Source organism: Oryzias latipes, chromosome 4, assembly GCF_002234675.1.
Source record: "Oryzias latipes chromosome 4, ASM223467v1".
Taxonomy (NCBI): Eukaryota; Metazoa; Chordata; class Actinopteri; order Beloniformes; family Adrianichthyidae; genus Oryzias; species Oryzias latipes.
In genome coordinates, this window is record NC_019862.2 from 21,355,007 (window position 1) to 21,370,490 (window position 15,484).

Below are 15,484 nucleotides of genomic sequence, written 5' to 3' on the forward strand. Positions count from 1 at the left end.
TGAAGAAACGCTCCTCCTGACATTTCTGATTGAAACACATATTTCTGTATGTGTTTAGAAAGACGTGCATGTACTGCAGCTGCATGCAGTCCCTCCCTACCTGCTTTCTCAAATCTGTCTGTTTCTCCTCAATGGTTTTGTGCTTTTTTGATACAGAGTTACCACCTTCAACAAATACTTTACTGCTGCCTGTTGCCTCATCTGTTATAGCATGCCTTTTGTAGTAAAGATGCACTTTAAAAATTATGTAAAACAGCTCTATTGTACTTTAAAGACCCATTACGATGTCTGTGTGGCATTTTTCAGAAGCGGAAAAAATATATCTTTTAGAATATTATTAGAATATGCATTTATTAAAATATTTATTTATTTATTTGAATATTTGTAGAAAATGAAGCTCAAAATTGTTTCAACTTCAAATCATGTTTTTGACAGTGTCTACTGCAGTAGCAGGACCAAATAAGCTCACTTATCTTAATCCTTTTTCTGTTTCTTTGCTTGCAGATAAGAGCCAAGATGCAATCCCTTCAGTCTGAGTACAATGAAATTGTGAATGACAGAGATGCTCTGTTGCTGAAGTTGCAACGAACGGAAAAGGACAAGGAGCAAATTCAAAGAATACAAGAAGACCTCAGTCACATGAAACTGTCTCTTGATTCTGAGCATCGCAGCAAGCAACGTTTACAGGAGGAGAATGAGAGGATAAAGATGGATTTAAGCTATTGGAAGGACCAGTCTGATGGTAAACAGGGACTCATTCGACAGTTTGACTCAGAGAAAGAGATGCTTGAGAGAGAAAATAAATCCATGAAAACTGAGCTAGAGAAGATGAAGAGGGAAATCAGAGAGCTTGAAGATAATTACAAGAGCAGATTTGTAACCCTTAAGAAAGATCTACTGGAAGCAACAGTTGTCAAACAGACTTTGGAGACAGAGCTAAAGACTACGAGAGAACCCCCAGCATTGGATGCTTCCTCTGTCATTTTTGATGGAGTTCGGAAGCCCGTCACTGCCAGTCAGCTACTTGACTGTAAAGTATTGGATAACCTGACATTTAACCAAGTTGTAAAAGGATATAAAACAGTCTTTGAAGTGTCTTCTAACAAAAAGGTAAATCTAAAAGGGACAGGTCCAATAGCTGGTGTAATTATTGAGAGTTTTAAAAATCCAGGATCAAGCCCTGGACCTCTTTACAAACTAACATTTACAGAAGCCAAAAAAGAAAATCTTCTTCCACCTGATAGTATCGACTTGCTACTGGACGCACAAGCTGCCACGGGTCATATAATTGACCCAAGAAACAATCAAAAGTTGACAGTTGAAGAGGCATGCAATCAAGGTGTTGTTGATGAAGAGGACAGGGAGAGATTGTTAGCAGCAGAGGCAGCAGCTATAGGATATAGTGCACCTGGCACAAACAAACCCCTCTCAGTTTTTCAGGCAATGAAGAAAGGATTGATTGAAAAAAGCACAACACTACGACTGCTTCAAGCACAAGAGTCAGTAGGAGGGATTTTGGATCCCATACTCAGTGTGTTCCTTCCCAGAGATGTGGCCATTGAGCGAAAAGTAGTTGATGATACCATTTGTCAGGCTTTGAACCAGAAGCCTGAGCTCTACCTGGACCCAGAAAGTGAGGAAGGTGTAACATATATGGCAATGAAACGGAGATGTAAAGTAGAGCCCCACACAGGCCTTTTGCTGCTCCCAATTCCTGAAAAGGTAGATCCCTCCAAACTTGTCTTTGATGGAGTTCGGAAAACTGTCACTGCCAAGCAGTTACTTGAGTGTGGTGTCCTGAACAAACCAACATTTAAAGATCTAGAAAATGGAAAGAAAATGGTTCCTGAGGTCTCTGTAGACAAAAAAGTCAACCTAAAGGGAACTGGACCCATTGCTGGGGTTTATGTTGGGAATCGAGGAAAAATGTCATTCTCCGAAGCTAAGAAACAAATGCTGATTCCAGATGAAAGTGCAGATCTCCTACTGGAAGCTCAAGCTGCAACTGGTCACATCATTGACCCAAAAGCCAATCAAAAGCTAACTGTAGATGAGGCATGTGCAAGAGGAGTAGTCGATGTCATGGATCAAGAACAGCTACTAGAAGCAGAGGCTGCTGCTGTGGGCTTCAAGGATCCTGATAAAGGCAAACCTATCACAGTTTTTGAGGCTACAAAGAAGGGAATTATTGATGAGAAAACTGGTCTGCGTTTCCTGCAAGCCCAGGAATCAGTTGGAGGAATTCTCGATCCTCATCTCAGCGTTTTCTTGCCTAAAGAGACAGCTATTAGGCGAAACCTCATTGATAAAAACTTGTTACGTGCTCTGAACCAAAGTCCTGAATATTACATTGATCCAGAATCAGATGAATATGTCAGCTATGGAACATTGAAGAAAAGATGCAAGATAGAATCTCATACTGGTTTACTGCTTTTACCAATTGCAGAAAAGCTGGACCCTTCTGAACTGATATTTGATGGTGTACGTAAACCAGTAACAGGAAAGCAACTTCTAGACTGTGGTGTTCTAGACAAAACAACATTTAAACAGTTACTCAGAGGAGAGAAAACTGTCCCTGAGGTTTCTGTGGACAAAAAAGTGAACCTAAAGGGCACCGGGCCCATTGCTGGAATTTTAGCTGGTAATCCAGGCAAAATGTCTTTTACGGAGGCTAAGAAGCAAATGCTGCTTTCTGATGAAAGTGCCGATTTGCTCCTAGAAGCTCAGGCTGCCACTGGTCACATCATTGACCCCAAAAACAATCAAAAGTTGACTGTACATGAGGCATGTGTAAAAGGAGTGGTGGACACTCTGGATCAAGAAAGACTACTTGAAGCAGAGGCTGCTGCCATTGGCTACAACGATCCTAATAATACCAAACCTGTCTCCATTTTCGGAGCCATAAAGAATGGAATAATTGACGAGAAAACTGGAATGCGACTGTTGCAAGCCCAGGATTCAGTTGGCGGAATTCTCGATCCCCATCTTAGTGTATTCTTGCCTAAAGAGACGGCTGTTAAGCGGAATCTTATCAGCAAAAGCCTGAGTCGTAGTCTAGACAAGCACCCTGAATGTTATATTGACCCTGAATCAGAGGAAAATGTCAGCTATGAAAAGCTGAAGAAAAGATGCAAGATAGAACCTAATACAGGTCTGCTTCTTTTACCAGTCACTAAAAACCTTGACCCTTCTGATCTGATATTCGATGGTGTACGCAAGACTGTAACAGGAAAACAACTGCTCAACTGTGGCGTCCTAAACAAGCTAACTTTTAAACAATTAATAAAAGGTCAGAAAACAGTACCTGAAGTGTCTGTGGACAAAAAAGTGATTCTGAAGGGCACTGGTCCTATTGCTGGAATTGTTATGCCACATCGAGGAAAAATGTCCTTTGCTGAAGCAAAGGAACAAATGATGCTCCCGGAAGAAATTGCAGATTTACTCCTGGAAGCTCAGGCTGCCACAGGTCACATCATTGATCCAAAAAACAATGACAAACTGACTGTGGAAGAAGCGTTAATGAGAGGTGTGGTGAGCATCAAGGACCGAGACAAATTCCTGGAAGCTGAGGCTGCTGCTGTGGGCTACAAGGATCTTAGTAGTGCCATACCAATTTCAGTATTTGAGGCAATAAAGAAGGGAATTATTGATGACAAAGTTGGCCTGCGACTGCTGCAAGCCCAAGAATCAGTTGGGGGGGTACTAGATCCCAACCTTAGTGTATTCCTGCCAAAAGAGTGTGCTGTAAAACAAAACCTCATTGATAGAAAGCTATCTCATGCTCTTGATCAAAGTCCTGAATGTTACCTTGATCCTGAAACAGATGAATGTGTCAGCTATGGGACATTAATGAAAAAATGCAAGATGGAACCCCATACAGGTCTGCTATTTTTACCAGTCTCTGAAAGGCAAGACCCTACCAAACTGATATTTGACGGTGTTCGTAAAAGGGTGACGGCAAAAGAACTTTTTGACTGTGGTGTTCTTGACAAACCAACATTCAACCAGCTTCTGAAAGGGGAGAAAACTATTGCGGAAGTGTCAGAAGATAAGAAAGTGTCCCTGAAAGGAACTGGATCTATTGCTGGTTTGGCAGTTGGACCTTCCGGGAAAATGTCCTTTAATGAAGCCAAAAAACAGATGCTAGTTGACCCAGATGAAGTAGATTTGCTATTGGAGGCCCAGGCTGCTACTGGCCACATCATTGACCCTGTTACCAATCGAAAACTCACTGTGGATGAAGCGTGTGCAAAGGGAGTTGTTGATAGAGGTGATCGAGACAAACTCCTAGCAGCAGAAGCAGCAGCTGTCGGATATAAAGATCCACGTTCAGCTCAGCCCCTTTCTGTGTTTGAGGCATTAAAGAAAGGATTGCTTGATAAAAAGACTGGCATACGTCTCCTTCAGGCCCAGGAGTCAGCAGGGGGCATTCTGGATCCAAACCTAAGCGTGTTCCTCCCTAAAGACACAGCCATGAAGCGCAACCTTTTGGATGAAGACCTTTGTCGTGCACTCAAGCAGAACCCTGAGTGTTATGTTGACCCAGAAACAGAGCAAGATTCCAGCTATGGAGCTTTGAAGAAAAAATGCAAAACAGAGCCTCATACAGGTTTGAAACTTTTACCCATCTCTGAGAGAAAAGACCCATCCAAACTGATATTTGAAGGTGTCCGCAAGCCAGTCTCAGCACAGCAGTTGTTGGATTGGGGTGTTCTTGACAAACCAACGTTCAAACAGCTTCTGAAAGGGGAGAAAACTATTGCGGAAGTGTCAGAAGATAAGAAAGTGTCCCTGAAAGGAACTGGATCTATTGCTGGTTTGGCAGTTGGACCTTCCGGAAAAATGTCCTTTAATGAAGCCAAAAAACAGATGCTAGTTGACCCAGATGAAGTAGATTTGCTATTGGAGGCCCAGGCTGCTACTGGCCACATCATTGACCCTGTTACCAATCAGAAACTCACTGTGGAGGAAGCGTGTGCAAAGGGAGTTGTTGACACAAGTGATCGAGACAAACTCCTAGCAGCCGAAGCAGCAGCTGTTGGATTTAAAGATCCACGTTCAGCTCAGCCCCTTTCTGTATGTGAGGCATTAAAGAAAGGATTGCTTGATAAAAAGACTGGCATACGTCTCCTTCAGGCCCAGGAGTCAGCAGGGGGCATTCTGGATCCAAACCTGAGCGTGTTCCTCCCTAAGGACACAGCCATGAAACGCAACATTTTGGATGAAGACCTTTGTCGTGCACTCAAGCAGAACCCAGAGTGTTATGTTGACCCAGAAACAGAGCAAGATTTCAGCTATGAAGCTTTGAAGAAAAAATGCAAAACAGAGCCTCACACAGGTTTGAAACTTTTGCCCATCTCTGAGAGAAAAGACCCATCCAAACTGATGTTTGAAGGTGTCCGCAAGCCAGTCTCAGCACAGCAGTTGTTGGATTGTGGTGTTCTTGACAAACCAACGTTCAATCAGCTTCTAAAAGGGGATAAAACTGTTCCAGAGGTGTCCGAAGACAAGAAAGTGTTCCTGAAAGGAACTGGATCTATTGCTGGTTTGGCAGTTGGACCTTCCGGAAAAATGTCCTTTAATGAAGCCAAAAAACAGATGCTAGTTGACCCAGATGAAGTAGATTTGCTATTGGAGGCCCAGGCTGCTACTGGCCACATCATTGACCCTGTTACCAATCAAAAACTCACTGTGGATGAAGCTTGTGCAAAGGGAGTTGTTGATGCAAGTGATCGAGACAAACTTCTAGCAGCAGAAGCAGCAGCTGTTGGATATAAAGATCCACGTTCAGCTCAACCCCTTTCTGTGTGTGAGGCATTATTGAAAGGATTGCTTGATAAAAAGACTGGCATACGTCTCCTTCAGGCCCAGGAGTCAGCAGGGGGCATTCTGGATCCAAACCTGAGCGTGTTCCTCCCTAAGGACACAGCCATGAAGCGCAACCTTTTGGATGAAGACCTTTGTCGTGCACTCAAGCAGAACCCTGAGTGTTATGTTGACCCAGAAACAGAGCAAGATTCCACCTATGAAGCTTTGAAGAAAAAATGCAAGACAGAACCTCACACAGGTTTGAAGCTTTTGCCCATCTCTGAGAGAAAAGACCCATCCAAACTGATATTTGAAGGTGTCCGCAAGCCAGTCTCAGCACAGCAGTTGTTGGATTGTGGTGTTCTTGACAAACCAACGTTCAATCAGCTTCTAAAAGGGGAGAAAACTGTTCCAGGGGTGTCAGAAGACAAGAAAGCATTCCTTAAAGGAACTGGTTCTATTGCTGGTTTGGCAGTTGGACCTTCCCGAAAAATGTCCTTTAATGAAGCCAAAAAACAAAAGCTTCTGGACCCAGACAAAGCAGATTTGTTACTGGAAGCCCAGGCTGCTACTGGCCACATCATTGACCCTGTTACCAATCGGAAACTCACCGTGGATGAAGCGTGTGCAAATGGAGTTGTTGATAGAAATGATCAAGACAAACTCCTAGGAGCAGAAGCAGCAGCTGTTGGATATAAAGATCCACGTTCAGCTCAACCCCTTTCTGTGTTTGAGGCAGTAAAGAAAGGATTGCTTGATAAAAAGACTGGCATACGTCTCCTTCAGGCCCAGGAGTCAGCAGGGGGCATTCTGGATCCAAACCTGAGCGTGTTCCTCCCTAAGGACACAGCCATGAAGCGCAACCTTTTGGATGAAGACCTTTGTCGTGCACTCAAGCAGAACCCTGAGTGTTATGTTGACCCAGAAACAGAGCAAGATTCCACCTATGAAGCTTTGAAGAAAAAATGCAAGACAGAACCTCACACAGGTTTGAAACTTTTGCCCATCTCTGAGAGAAAAGACCCATCCAAACTGATATTTGAAGGTGTCCGCAAGCCAGTCTCAGCACAGCAGTTGTTGGATTGTGGTGTTCTTGACAAACCAACGTTCAATCAGCTTCTAAAAGGGGAGAAAACTGTTCCAGAGGTGTCAGAAGACAAGAAAGCATTCCTTAAAGGAACTGGACCTATTGCTGGTCTAGCAGTGGGCGCATCAGGAAAAATGTCCTTTACTGAAGCCAAAAAACAAAAGCTTCTGGACCCAGACAAAGCAGATTTGCTACTGGAAGCCCAGGCTGCTACTGGTCACATCATTGACCCTGTTACCAATCGAAAACTCACCGTGGATGAAGCGTGTGCAAAGGGAGTTGTTGATAGAAATGATCGAGCCACACTCCTAGCAGCAGAAGGAGCAGCTGTTGGATTTAAAGATCCACGCTCAGCTCAGCCCCTTTCAGTGTTTGAGGCAGTAAAGAAAGGATCGCTTGATAAAAAGACTGGCATACGTCTCCTTCAGGCCCAGGAGTCAGCAGGGGGCATTCTGGATCCAAACCTGAGCGTGTTCCTCCCTAAGGACACAGCCATGAAGCGCAACCTTTTGGATGAAGACCTTTGTCGTGCACTCAAGCAGAACCCTGAGTGTTATGTTGACCCAGAAACAGAGCAAGATTCCACCTATGAAGCTTTGAAGAAAAAATGCAAGACAGAACCTCACACAGGTTTGAAGCTTTTGCCCATCTCTGAGAGAAAAGACCCATCCAAACTGATGTTTGAAGGTGTCCGCAAGCCAGTCTCAGCACAGCAGTTGTTGGATTGTGGTGTACTTGACAAACCAATGTTCAATCAGCTTCTAAAAGGGGAGAAAACTGTTCCAGAGGTGTCAGAAGACAAGAAAGCATTCCTTAAAGGAACTGGACCTATTGCTGGTCTAGCAGTGGGCCCATCAGGAAAAATGTCCTTTAATGAAGCCAAAAAACAAAAGCTTCTAGACCCAGACAAAGCAGATTTGCTACTGGAAGCCCAGGCTGCTACTGGCCACATCATTGACCCTGTCACCAATCGAAAACTCACCGTGGATGAAGCGTGTGCAAATGGAGTTGTTGATAGAAATGATCGAGCCACACTCCTAGCAGCAGAAGGAGCAGCTGTTGGATTTAAAGATCCACGCTCAGCTCAGCCCCTTTCAGTGTTTGAGGCGGTAAAGAAAGGATTGCTTGATAAAAAGACTGGCATACGTCTCCTTCAGGCCCAGGAGTCAGCAGGGGGCATTCTGGATCCAAACCTGAGCGTGTTCCTCCCTAAAGACACAGCCATGAAGCGCAACCTTTTGGATGAAGACCTTTGTCGTGCACTCAAGCAGAACCCTGAGTGTTATGTTGACCCAGAAACAGAGCAAGATTCCACCTATGAAGCTTTGAAGAAAAAATGCAAGACAGAACCTCACACAGGTTTGAAGCTTTTGCCCATCTCTGAGAGAAAAGACCCATCCAAACTGATATTTGAAGGTGTCCGCAAGCCAGTCTCAGCACAGCAGTTGTTGGATTGTGGTGTACTTGACAAACCAATGTTCAATCAGCTTCTAAAAGGGGAGAAAACTGTTCCAGAGGTGTCAGAAGACAAGAAAGTGTCCTTGAAAGGAACTGGATCTATTGCTGGTTTGGCAGTTGGACCTTCCGGAAAAATGTCCTTTAATGAAGCCAAAAAACAGATGCTAGTTGACCCAGATGTAGTAGATTTGCTATTGGAGGCCCAGGCTGCTACTGGCCACATCATTGACCCTGTTACCAATCGAAAACTCACTGTGGATGAAGCGTGTGCAAAGGGAGTTGTTGATAGAGGTGATCGAGACAAACTCCTAGCAGCAGAAGCAGCAGCTGTCGGATATAAAGATCCACGTTCAGCTCAGCCCCTTTCAGTGTTTGAGGCAGTAAAGAAAGGATTGCTTGATAAAAAGACTGGCATATGTCTCCTTCAGGCCCAGGAGTCAGTAGGGGGCATTCTGGATCCAAACCTGAGCGTGTTCCTCCCTAAAGACACAGCCATGAAGCGCAACCTTTTGGATGAAGACCTTTGTCGTGCACTCAAGCAGAACCCAGAGTGTTATGTTGACCCAGAAACAGAGCAAGATTTCAGCTATGAAGCTTTGAAGAAAAAATGCAAGACAGAACCTCACACAGGTTTGAAGCTTTTACCCATCTCTGAGAGAAAAGACCCATCCAAACTGATATTTGAAGGTGTCCGCAAGCCAGTCTCAGCACAGCAGTTGTTGGATTGTGGTGTTCTTGACAAACCAATGTTCAATCAGCTTCTAAAAGGGGAGAAAACTGTTCCAGAGGTGTCAGAAGACAAGAAAGCATTCCTTAAAGGAACTGGACCTATTGCTGGTCTAGCAGTGGGCCCATCAGGAAAAATGTCCTTTAATGAAGCCAAAAAACAAAAGCTTCTGGACCCAGACAAAGCAGATTTGCTATTGGAAGCCCAGGCTGCTACTGGCCACATCATTGACCCTGTTACCAATCGAAAACTCACCGTGGATGAAGCGTGTGCAAATGGAGTTGTTGATAGAAATGATCGAGACAAACTCCTAGGAGCAGAAGCAGCAGCTGTTGGATATAAAGATCCACGTTCAGCTCAACCCCTTTCTGTGTTTGAGGCAGTAAAGAAAGGATTGCTTGATAGAAAGACTGGCATACGTCTCCTTCAGGCCCAGGAGTCAGCAGGGGGCATTCTGGATCCAAACCTGAGCGTGTTCCTCCCTAAGGACACAGCCATGAAGCGCAACCTTTTGGATGAAGACCTTTGTCGTGCACTCAAGCAGAACCCTGAGTGTTATGTTGACCCAGAAACAGAGCAAGATTCCACCTATGAAGCTTTGAAGAAAAAATGCAAGACAGAACCTCACACAGGTTTGAAGCTTTTGCCCATCTCTGAGAGAAAAGACCCATCCAAACTGATATTTGAAGGTGTCCGCAAGCCAGTCTCAGCACAGCAGTTGTTGGATTGTGGTGTTCTTGACAAATCAACGTTCAATCAGCTTCTAAAAGGGGAGAAAACTGTTCCAGAGGTGTCCGAAGACAAGAAAGTGTCCTTGAAAGGAACTGGATCTATTGCTGGTTTGGCAGTTGGACCTTCCGGAAAAATGTCCTTTAATGAAGCCAAAAAACAGATGCTAGTTGACCCAGATGTAGTAGATTTGCTATTGGAGGCCCAGGCTGCTACTGGCCACATCATTGACCCTGTTACCAATCGAAAACTCACTGTGGATGAAGCGTGTGCAAAGGGAGTTGTTGATAGAGGTGATCGAGACAAACTCCTAGCAGCAGAAGCAGCAGCTGTCGGATATAAAGATCCACGTTCAGCTCAGCCCCTTTCAGTGTTTGAGGCAGTAAAGAAAGGATTGCTTGATAAAAAGACTGGCATACGTCTCCTTCAGGCCCAGGAGTCAGTAGGGGGCATTCTGGATCCAAACCTGAGCGTGTTCCTCCCTAAAGACACAGCCATGAAGCGCAATCTTTTGGATGAAGACCTTTGTCTTGCACTCAAGCAGAACCCAGAGTGTTATGTTGACCCAGAAACAGAGCAAGATTTCAGCTATGAAGCTTTGAAGAAAAAATGCAAGACAGAACCTCACACAGGTTTGAAGCTTTTGCCCATCTCTGAGAGAAAAGACCCATCCAAACTGATGTTTGACGGTGTCCGCAAGCCAGTCTCAGCACAGCAGTTGTTGGATTGTGGTGTTCTTGAAAAACCAACGTTCAACCAGCTTCTGAAAGGGGAGAAAACTATTCCGGAAGTGTCAGAAGACAAGAAAGCATTCCTTAAAGGAACTGGACCTATTGCTGGTCTAGCAGTGGGCCCATCAGGAAAAATGTCCTTTAATGAAGCCAAAAAACAAAAGCTTTTGGACCCAGACAAAGCAGATTTGCTATTGGAAGCCCAGGCTGCTACTGGCCACATCATTGACCCTATTACCAATCGAAAACTCACCGTGGATGAAGCGTGTGCAAAGGGAGTTGTTGATAGAAATGATCGAGCCACACTCCTAGCAGCAGAAGCAGCAGCTGTTGGATATAAAGATCCACGTTCAGCTCAACCCCTTTCTGTGTTTGAGGCAGTAAAGAAAGGATTGCTTGATAAAAAGACTGGCATACGTCTCCTTCAGGCCCAGGAGTCAGCAGGGGGCATTCTGGATCCAAACCTGAGCGTGTTCCTCCCTAAAGACACAGCCATGAAGCGCAACCTTTTGGATGAAGACCTTTGTCGTGCACTCAAGCAGAACCCTGAGTGTTATGTTGACCCAGAAACAGAGCAAGATTCCACCTATGAAGCTTTGAAGAAAAAATGCAAGACAGAACCTCACACAGGTTTGAAGCTTTTGCCCATCTCTGAGAGAAAAGACCCATCCAAACTGATATTTGAAGGTGTACGCAAACCAGTCTCAGCACAGCAGTTGTTGGATTGTGGTGTTCTTGACAAACCAACATTCAACCAGCTTCTAAAAGGGGAAAAAACTGTTCCAGAGGTGTCAGAAGACAAGAAAGCATTCCTTAAAGGAACTGGACCTATTGCTGGAATTGAATCAGGAACTCATGGTTTAATGTCCCTTTCAGAAGCGAAGAACACCAATCGTATATCTGCCAATTGCATTGATCTGCTTCTTGAAGCGCAGGCTGCCACTGGTTACATCATTGACCCCAAAAATAATAAAAAGTATACCGTTGAGGAGGCCTGTGTCAAAAAATTGGTGGATCCTAAAGATCAAAATAAACTGATGTTAGCAGAATGTGCTGCCATTGGTTACAAAGATCCTACTTCTACAAAGTCCCTCTCAGTGTTTGAGGCCATGAAGAAGCGTTTACTTGACAAGCAGACTGGACTTCGCTTGCTGCAGGCCCAAGTATCAGCTGGAGGCATTCTGGATCCCAATCTCAGTGTATTCCTTCCAAAAAATGTAGCTATCAAGTTCAACCTTATAGATGAGGACCTCCTTCATGTTTTAAATCAGCAACAAGCTTTTTACCTTGACCCAGATACTAAAGGAGATGTCAGTTATATGGCTTTGTTGGCAAAATGTAACACAAATACGAAAACAGGCCTTCATCTTTTACCAGCCCCAGATACGTTCGACCACACCGAGTTACTTTTCGAAGGTGTACGCAAGAATGTCACTGCACAACAGCTCCTTGACTGTGCAGTTCTTGACAAACCAACATTTGACAAATTAGGAAAAGGTGAGAAAACTGTCTCCGAAGTGACTGTGGATAAAAAAGTGTTTTTAAAAGGGACAGGGGCGATCGCTGGGGTAGCAGCTGGACATTTGGGTAAAATGTCTTTCTCTGAGGCCAGAAAACAGAAAATCATTTCAGCTGCCAGCGCCCAACTCTTTTTGGTTGCCCAGGTCGCTGTTGGTCACATTATTGACCCCACTACGAAACAATATCTTACAGTAAAAGAAGCATGTGCCAGAGGAATTGTGGCCAAAGAAGAAGAATCTGTGCTCCAGGCAGTGGAGTCCGCTGTTACCGGTTACAGAGACCCGCTTACTGGAAAGCTCTTGTCAGCGGGGCAGGCTTTGAGACAAGGCCTTATTGACATGGACACTGGTCTGCGTATACTTCAGGCTCAGGAGTCTGTTGGTGGAATTTTGGACCCAACACTTAGTGTGTTTTTACCTAAAGACATTGCATTGAAAAGGGGTCTCATTGATGAGGATCTTTATCAAGCCTTAAATAAGTCCCCCAATTGTTATTTGGACCCAGATACACAACGACCAACCGCATATGTCTCACTTAAGAAAAAATGTCATTCTGATCCAAGCACAGGACTCATGCTTCTACCAAAACCAAAAATGCCATTGACCACTCCAGGTTTTCGAAATGATGTGTCCGTCATGGACCTGGTAGATGCAAACTTGTTAAAGCAATCTGATGTGGATAAAATCTATGAAGGTAAAATGACTATCCAGGAGATTGAGAAGCAGCTACATCCATACCTAAGAGGTTCAACCTGCATTGCTGGAGTTTATGACGAGGCTAGTGATAAGGTTCTATCAATCTATGAGGCTATGAAGAATGGTTTGTTGCGATGTGGAACCAGTTTGGAGCTGCTTGAAGCCCAAGCTGCTTCAGGATTTATGGTTGATCCTGTCCACAATCTTTATCTGACGGTTGATGAGGCCTATAACAGAAGAGTTGTTGGACCAGAGTTCAAGGACAAACTTCTTTCAGCAGAAAAGGCTGTGACCGGTTACAAACTGCCTGGAACTGACAATATTATCTCCCTTTTTCAAGCTATAGAGAAAGGTGTAGTTGAGAGAGGTCATGGCATCCGGTTGCTTGAGGCTCAGATTGCAAGTGGTGGTATCATTGATCCTGAACACAGCCATCGCATTGATGTAAATGTAGCCTACAAGAGAGGCTACTTTGATGAAGAAATGAACAAGATCCTCACTGATGAAAGTGATGACACTAAAGGTTTCTTTGACCCAAACACAGAGGAAAACCTCACATATCTGGATCTTAAGAAACGGTGTATTGTAGATAAGAAGACTGGCCTGATCCTGTTGCCTATCATAGACAAGAAAAAGAAAGAATCAACAACGACAAATACCCGAAGAAAGAGGAGAGTGATAATTGTGGACCCGGACACTCTCAAAGAGATGACGGTGCTTGAGGCATTCAACAAAGGCTACATTGACCGTGAAACTTTTATTGAGCTCTCTGAGCAGGAATGTGAATGGGACGAGATCACCATCACTGATTCAAATGGATCCAAAAGATGTGTTATCACTGATAGGACATCCGGAAGAAAGTATGACATTACAGAAATGCTTGAAAGGAGGGTCATTGACGAATCTGTGGTACAGCAGTATCACTCACGAGCCATCACCCTCACTCAGTTTGCTGATATTATCACGGAGAAAGCCAAACATCAATCACTATCATCTTCATCAACGTCTCATACACCTTCAGCAACATCAACATCATTTAGCAAATCCTTATCAACTTCTGCTTCAAAAGCATCAACGTCAGCTTTTACAACTTCAACATCTTTTAGAACATCCTCCCCAACACCAGCTTTACTAACTTCAACACCTTTCAGCACATCATCCCCAACATCCGTTTCAAGAACATCAGCATTTGTCAGTACATGCTCCTCGACACCAACTTCAGAAACAGCAATGGCCTTCAGTGCATCATCTCCAACATCCGTTTCAAGAACATCAACATCTTTGAGTACATCTTCTTCATCATCTGTTTCGGCAACATCTTCCAGTACATCAACAGTTTCAAGAGAAACAGAGGCCTCATTTTCAGGATCATCAACCTCAAATTCTTCCTTCTCAAAAGTTGGGTCAACATCTTTATCACCTCCTTTCACCAAGACAGTCACAACAAGAACCACCACTGTCATGGAGCAAAACCCCATAGGCAACGTTCAACAATCTCCTGACAGCCTCAAACGGGTATCTAGTGTGTCATTCACTCTTTCTACGCCCTTTGAAAGCGTTGGTGATCTGGAACCTGTTAGTGCCGTATTTGACACAGACACTGTTGAGAAGATTTCCATAATGGAAGCTTTAAATCGTGGTATAGTGGATTCAATCACTGCACAGAGACTTCTGGAGGCACAAGCATGCACTGGAGGAATTGTTGACCCCACAAATGGAAAAAGGCTCAGCATTCAGGAGGCATGCCGTATTGGCTTGATAGATGGCACAATGGAATTGAGACTCAAACCTGCCCAGAAAGCTTTCTTTGGTTTCAAGGATGTCAAAACTAAAAAGATGATGTCAATTGCTGAGGCTGTGAAAGAGAGGTGGCTGCCATATGAGTCGGGGCAGAGATTCTTGGAGTTTCAGGTTGTAACAGGTGGGCTTTATGATCCAGAGATGGGCTGCAGAAGAAGCATAGAGGATGCTCTGAAAATGGGCTGGTTGGATGAGCGAGCAGCACAGAAGCTCCATGACATAAAAAGTCTCCCCAAGTGCCTGACTTGCCCCAAAACCAAGCTAAAAATCTCTTACAAAGAAGCTCTGGATAACTGCTTGGTTGAGGAGGGAACTGGGGTTAAAATGCTTCCAGCGTCATCTATGTCCTCCAAAGGGATCAGCAGTCCATATAATGCCGCTTCGGCTCCAGGATCCACCACAGGCTCTAGGAGTGGCTCTCAGAGAAGCTCCCGCAGGGGCAGTTTAGATTTAGGCCCTTTTGGAGTAAGAGGCTACACTTCCTCCAGTTCCACCAGTTTCCTGTCAAAATAAACCAAGAACAGTTCTACATATCAGGCTTTTTTCCTGTTTGAAAATCATTCCCAGTTTAAGCTTTTAATTGGAAAAAAATGTTAAACATTTTTTATGCATATGTTTTAATGCTTTTCAGTTTTAGAAGCTTGCACTTTTAAATAGTACGCAAGCTGTGATTCAACTTAATTTTGTTGCAAAGCTTGTTAAAATGTGGTTTCTTTACACTTTGATGTGCTGATACAGCAGAATTGTTATTACACTTATATAACTTTTCAATATAATCAGTTTTTTCTTGCTGGGAACACAAAGGTTTTTTCTTTTTTTCTTCTTTTCTTCTCAATTATTACAAAGATTTCTTTGGCTTGACATCCGACTGCTATGTAACTATTTGTCACAATCTCAAAATAAAGCTTTGTCTGCTCTTGTACCTTCA

At 44.0% G+C, this 15,484-nt stretch overlaps 1 protein-coding gene across 2 annotated transcripts in view; it reads left to right on the plus strand.

Annotated features, from left to right (window-relative positions):
• The window catches only part of LOC101165224 (epiplakin), a 46,528-nt gene extending 31,044 nt beyond the window's left edge, over positions 1–15,484 (plus strand). For both annotated transcript variants that reach the window (XM_020702546.2, XM_023954390.1), the window contains one exon: positions 505–15,484. In XM_020702546.2, the coding sequence (XP_020558205.2) occupies positions 505–15,069 (14,565 nt within the window). In that variant the 3' untranslated portion in view covers positions 15,070–15,484. The remainder of the gene's footprint in view (positions 1–504) is intronic.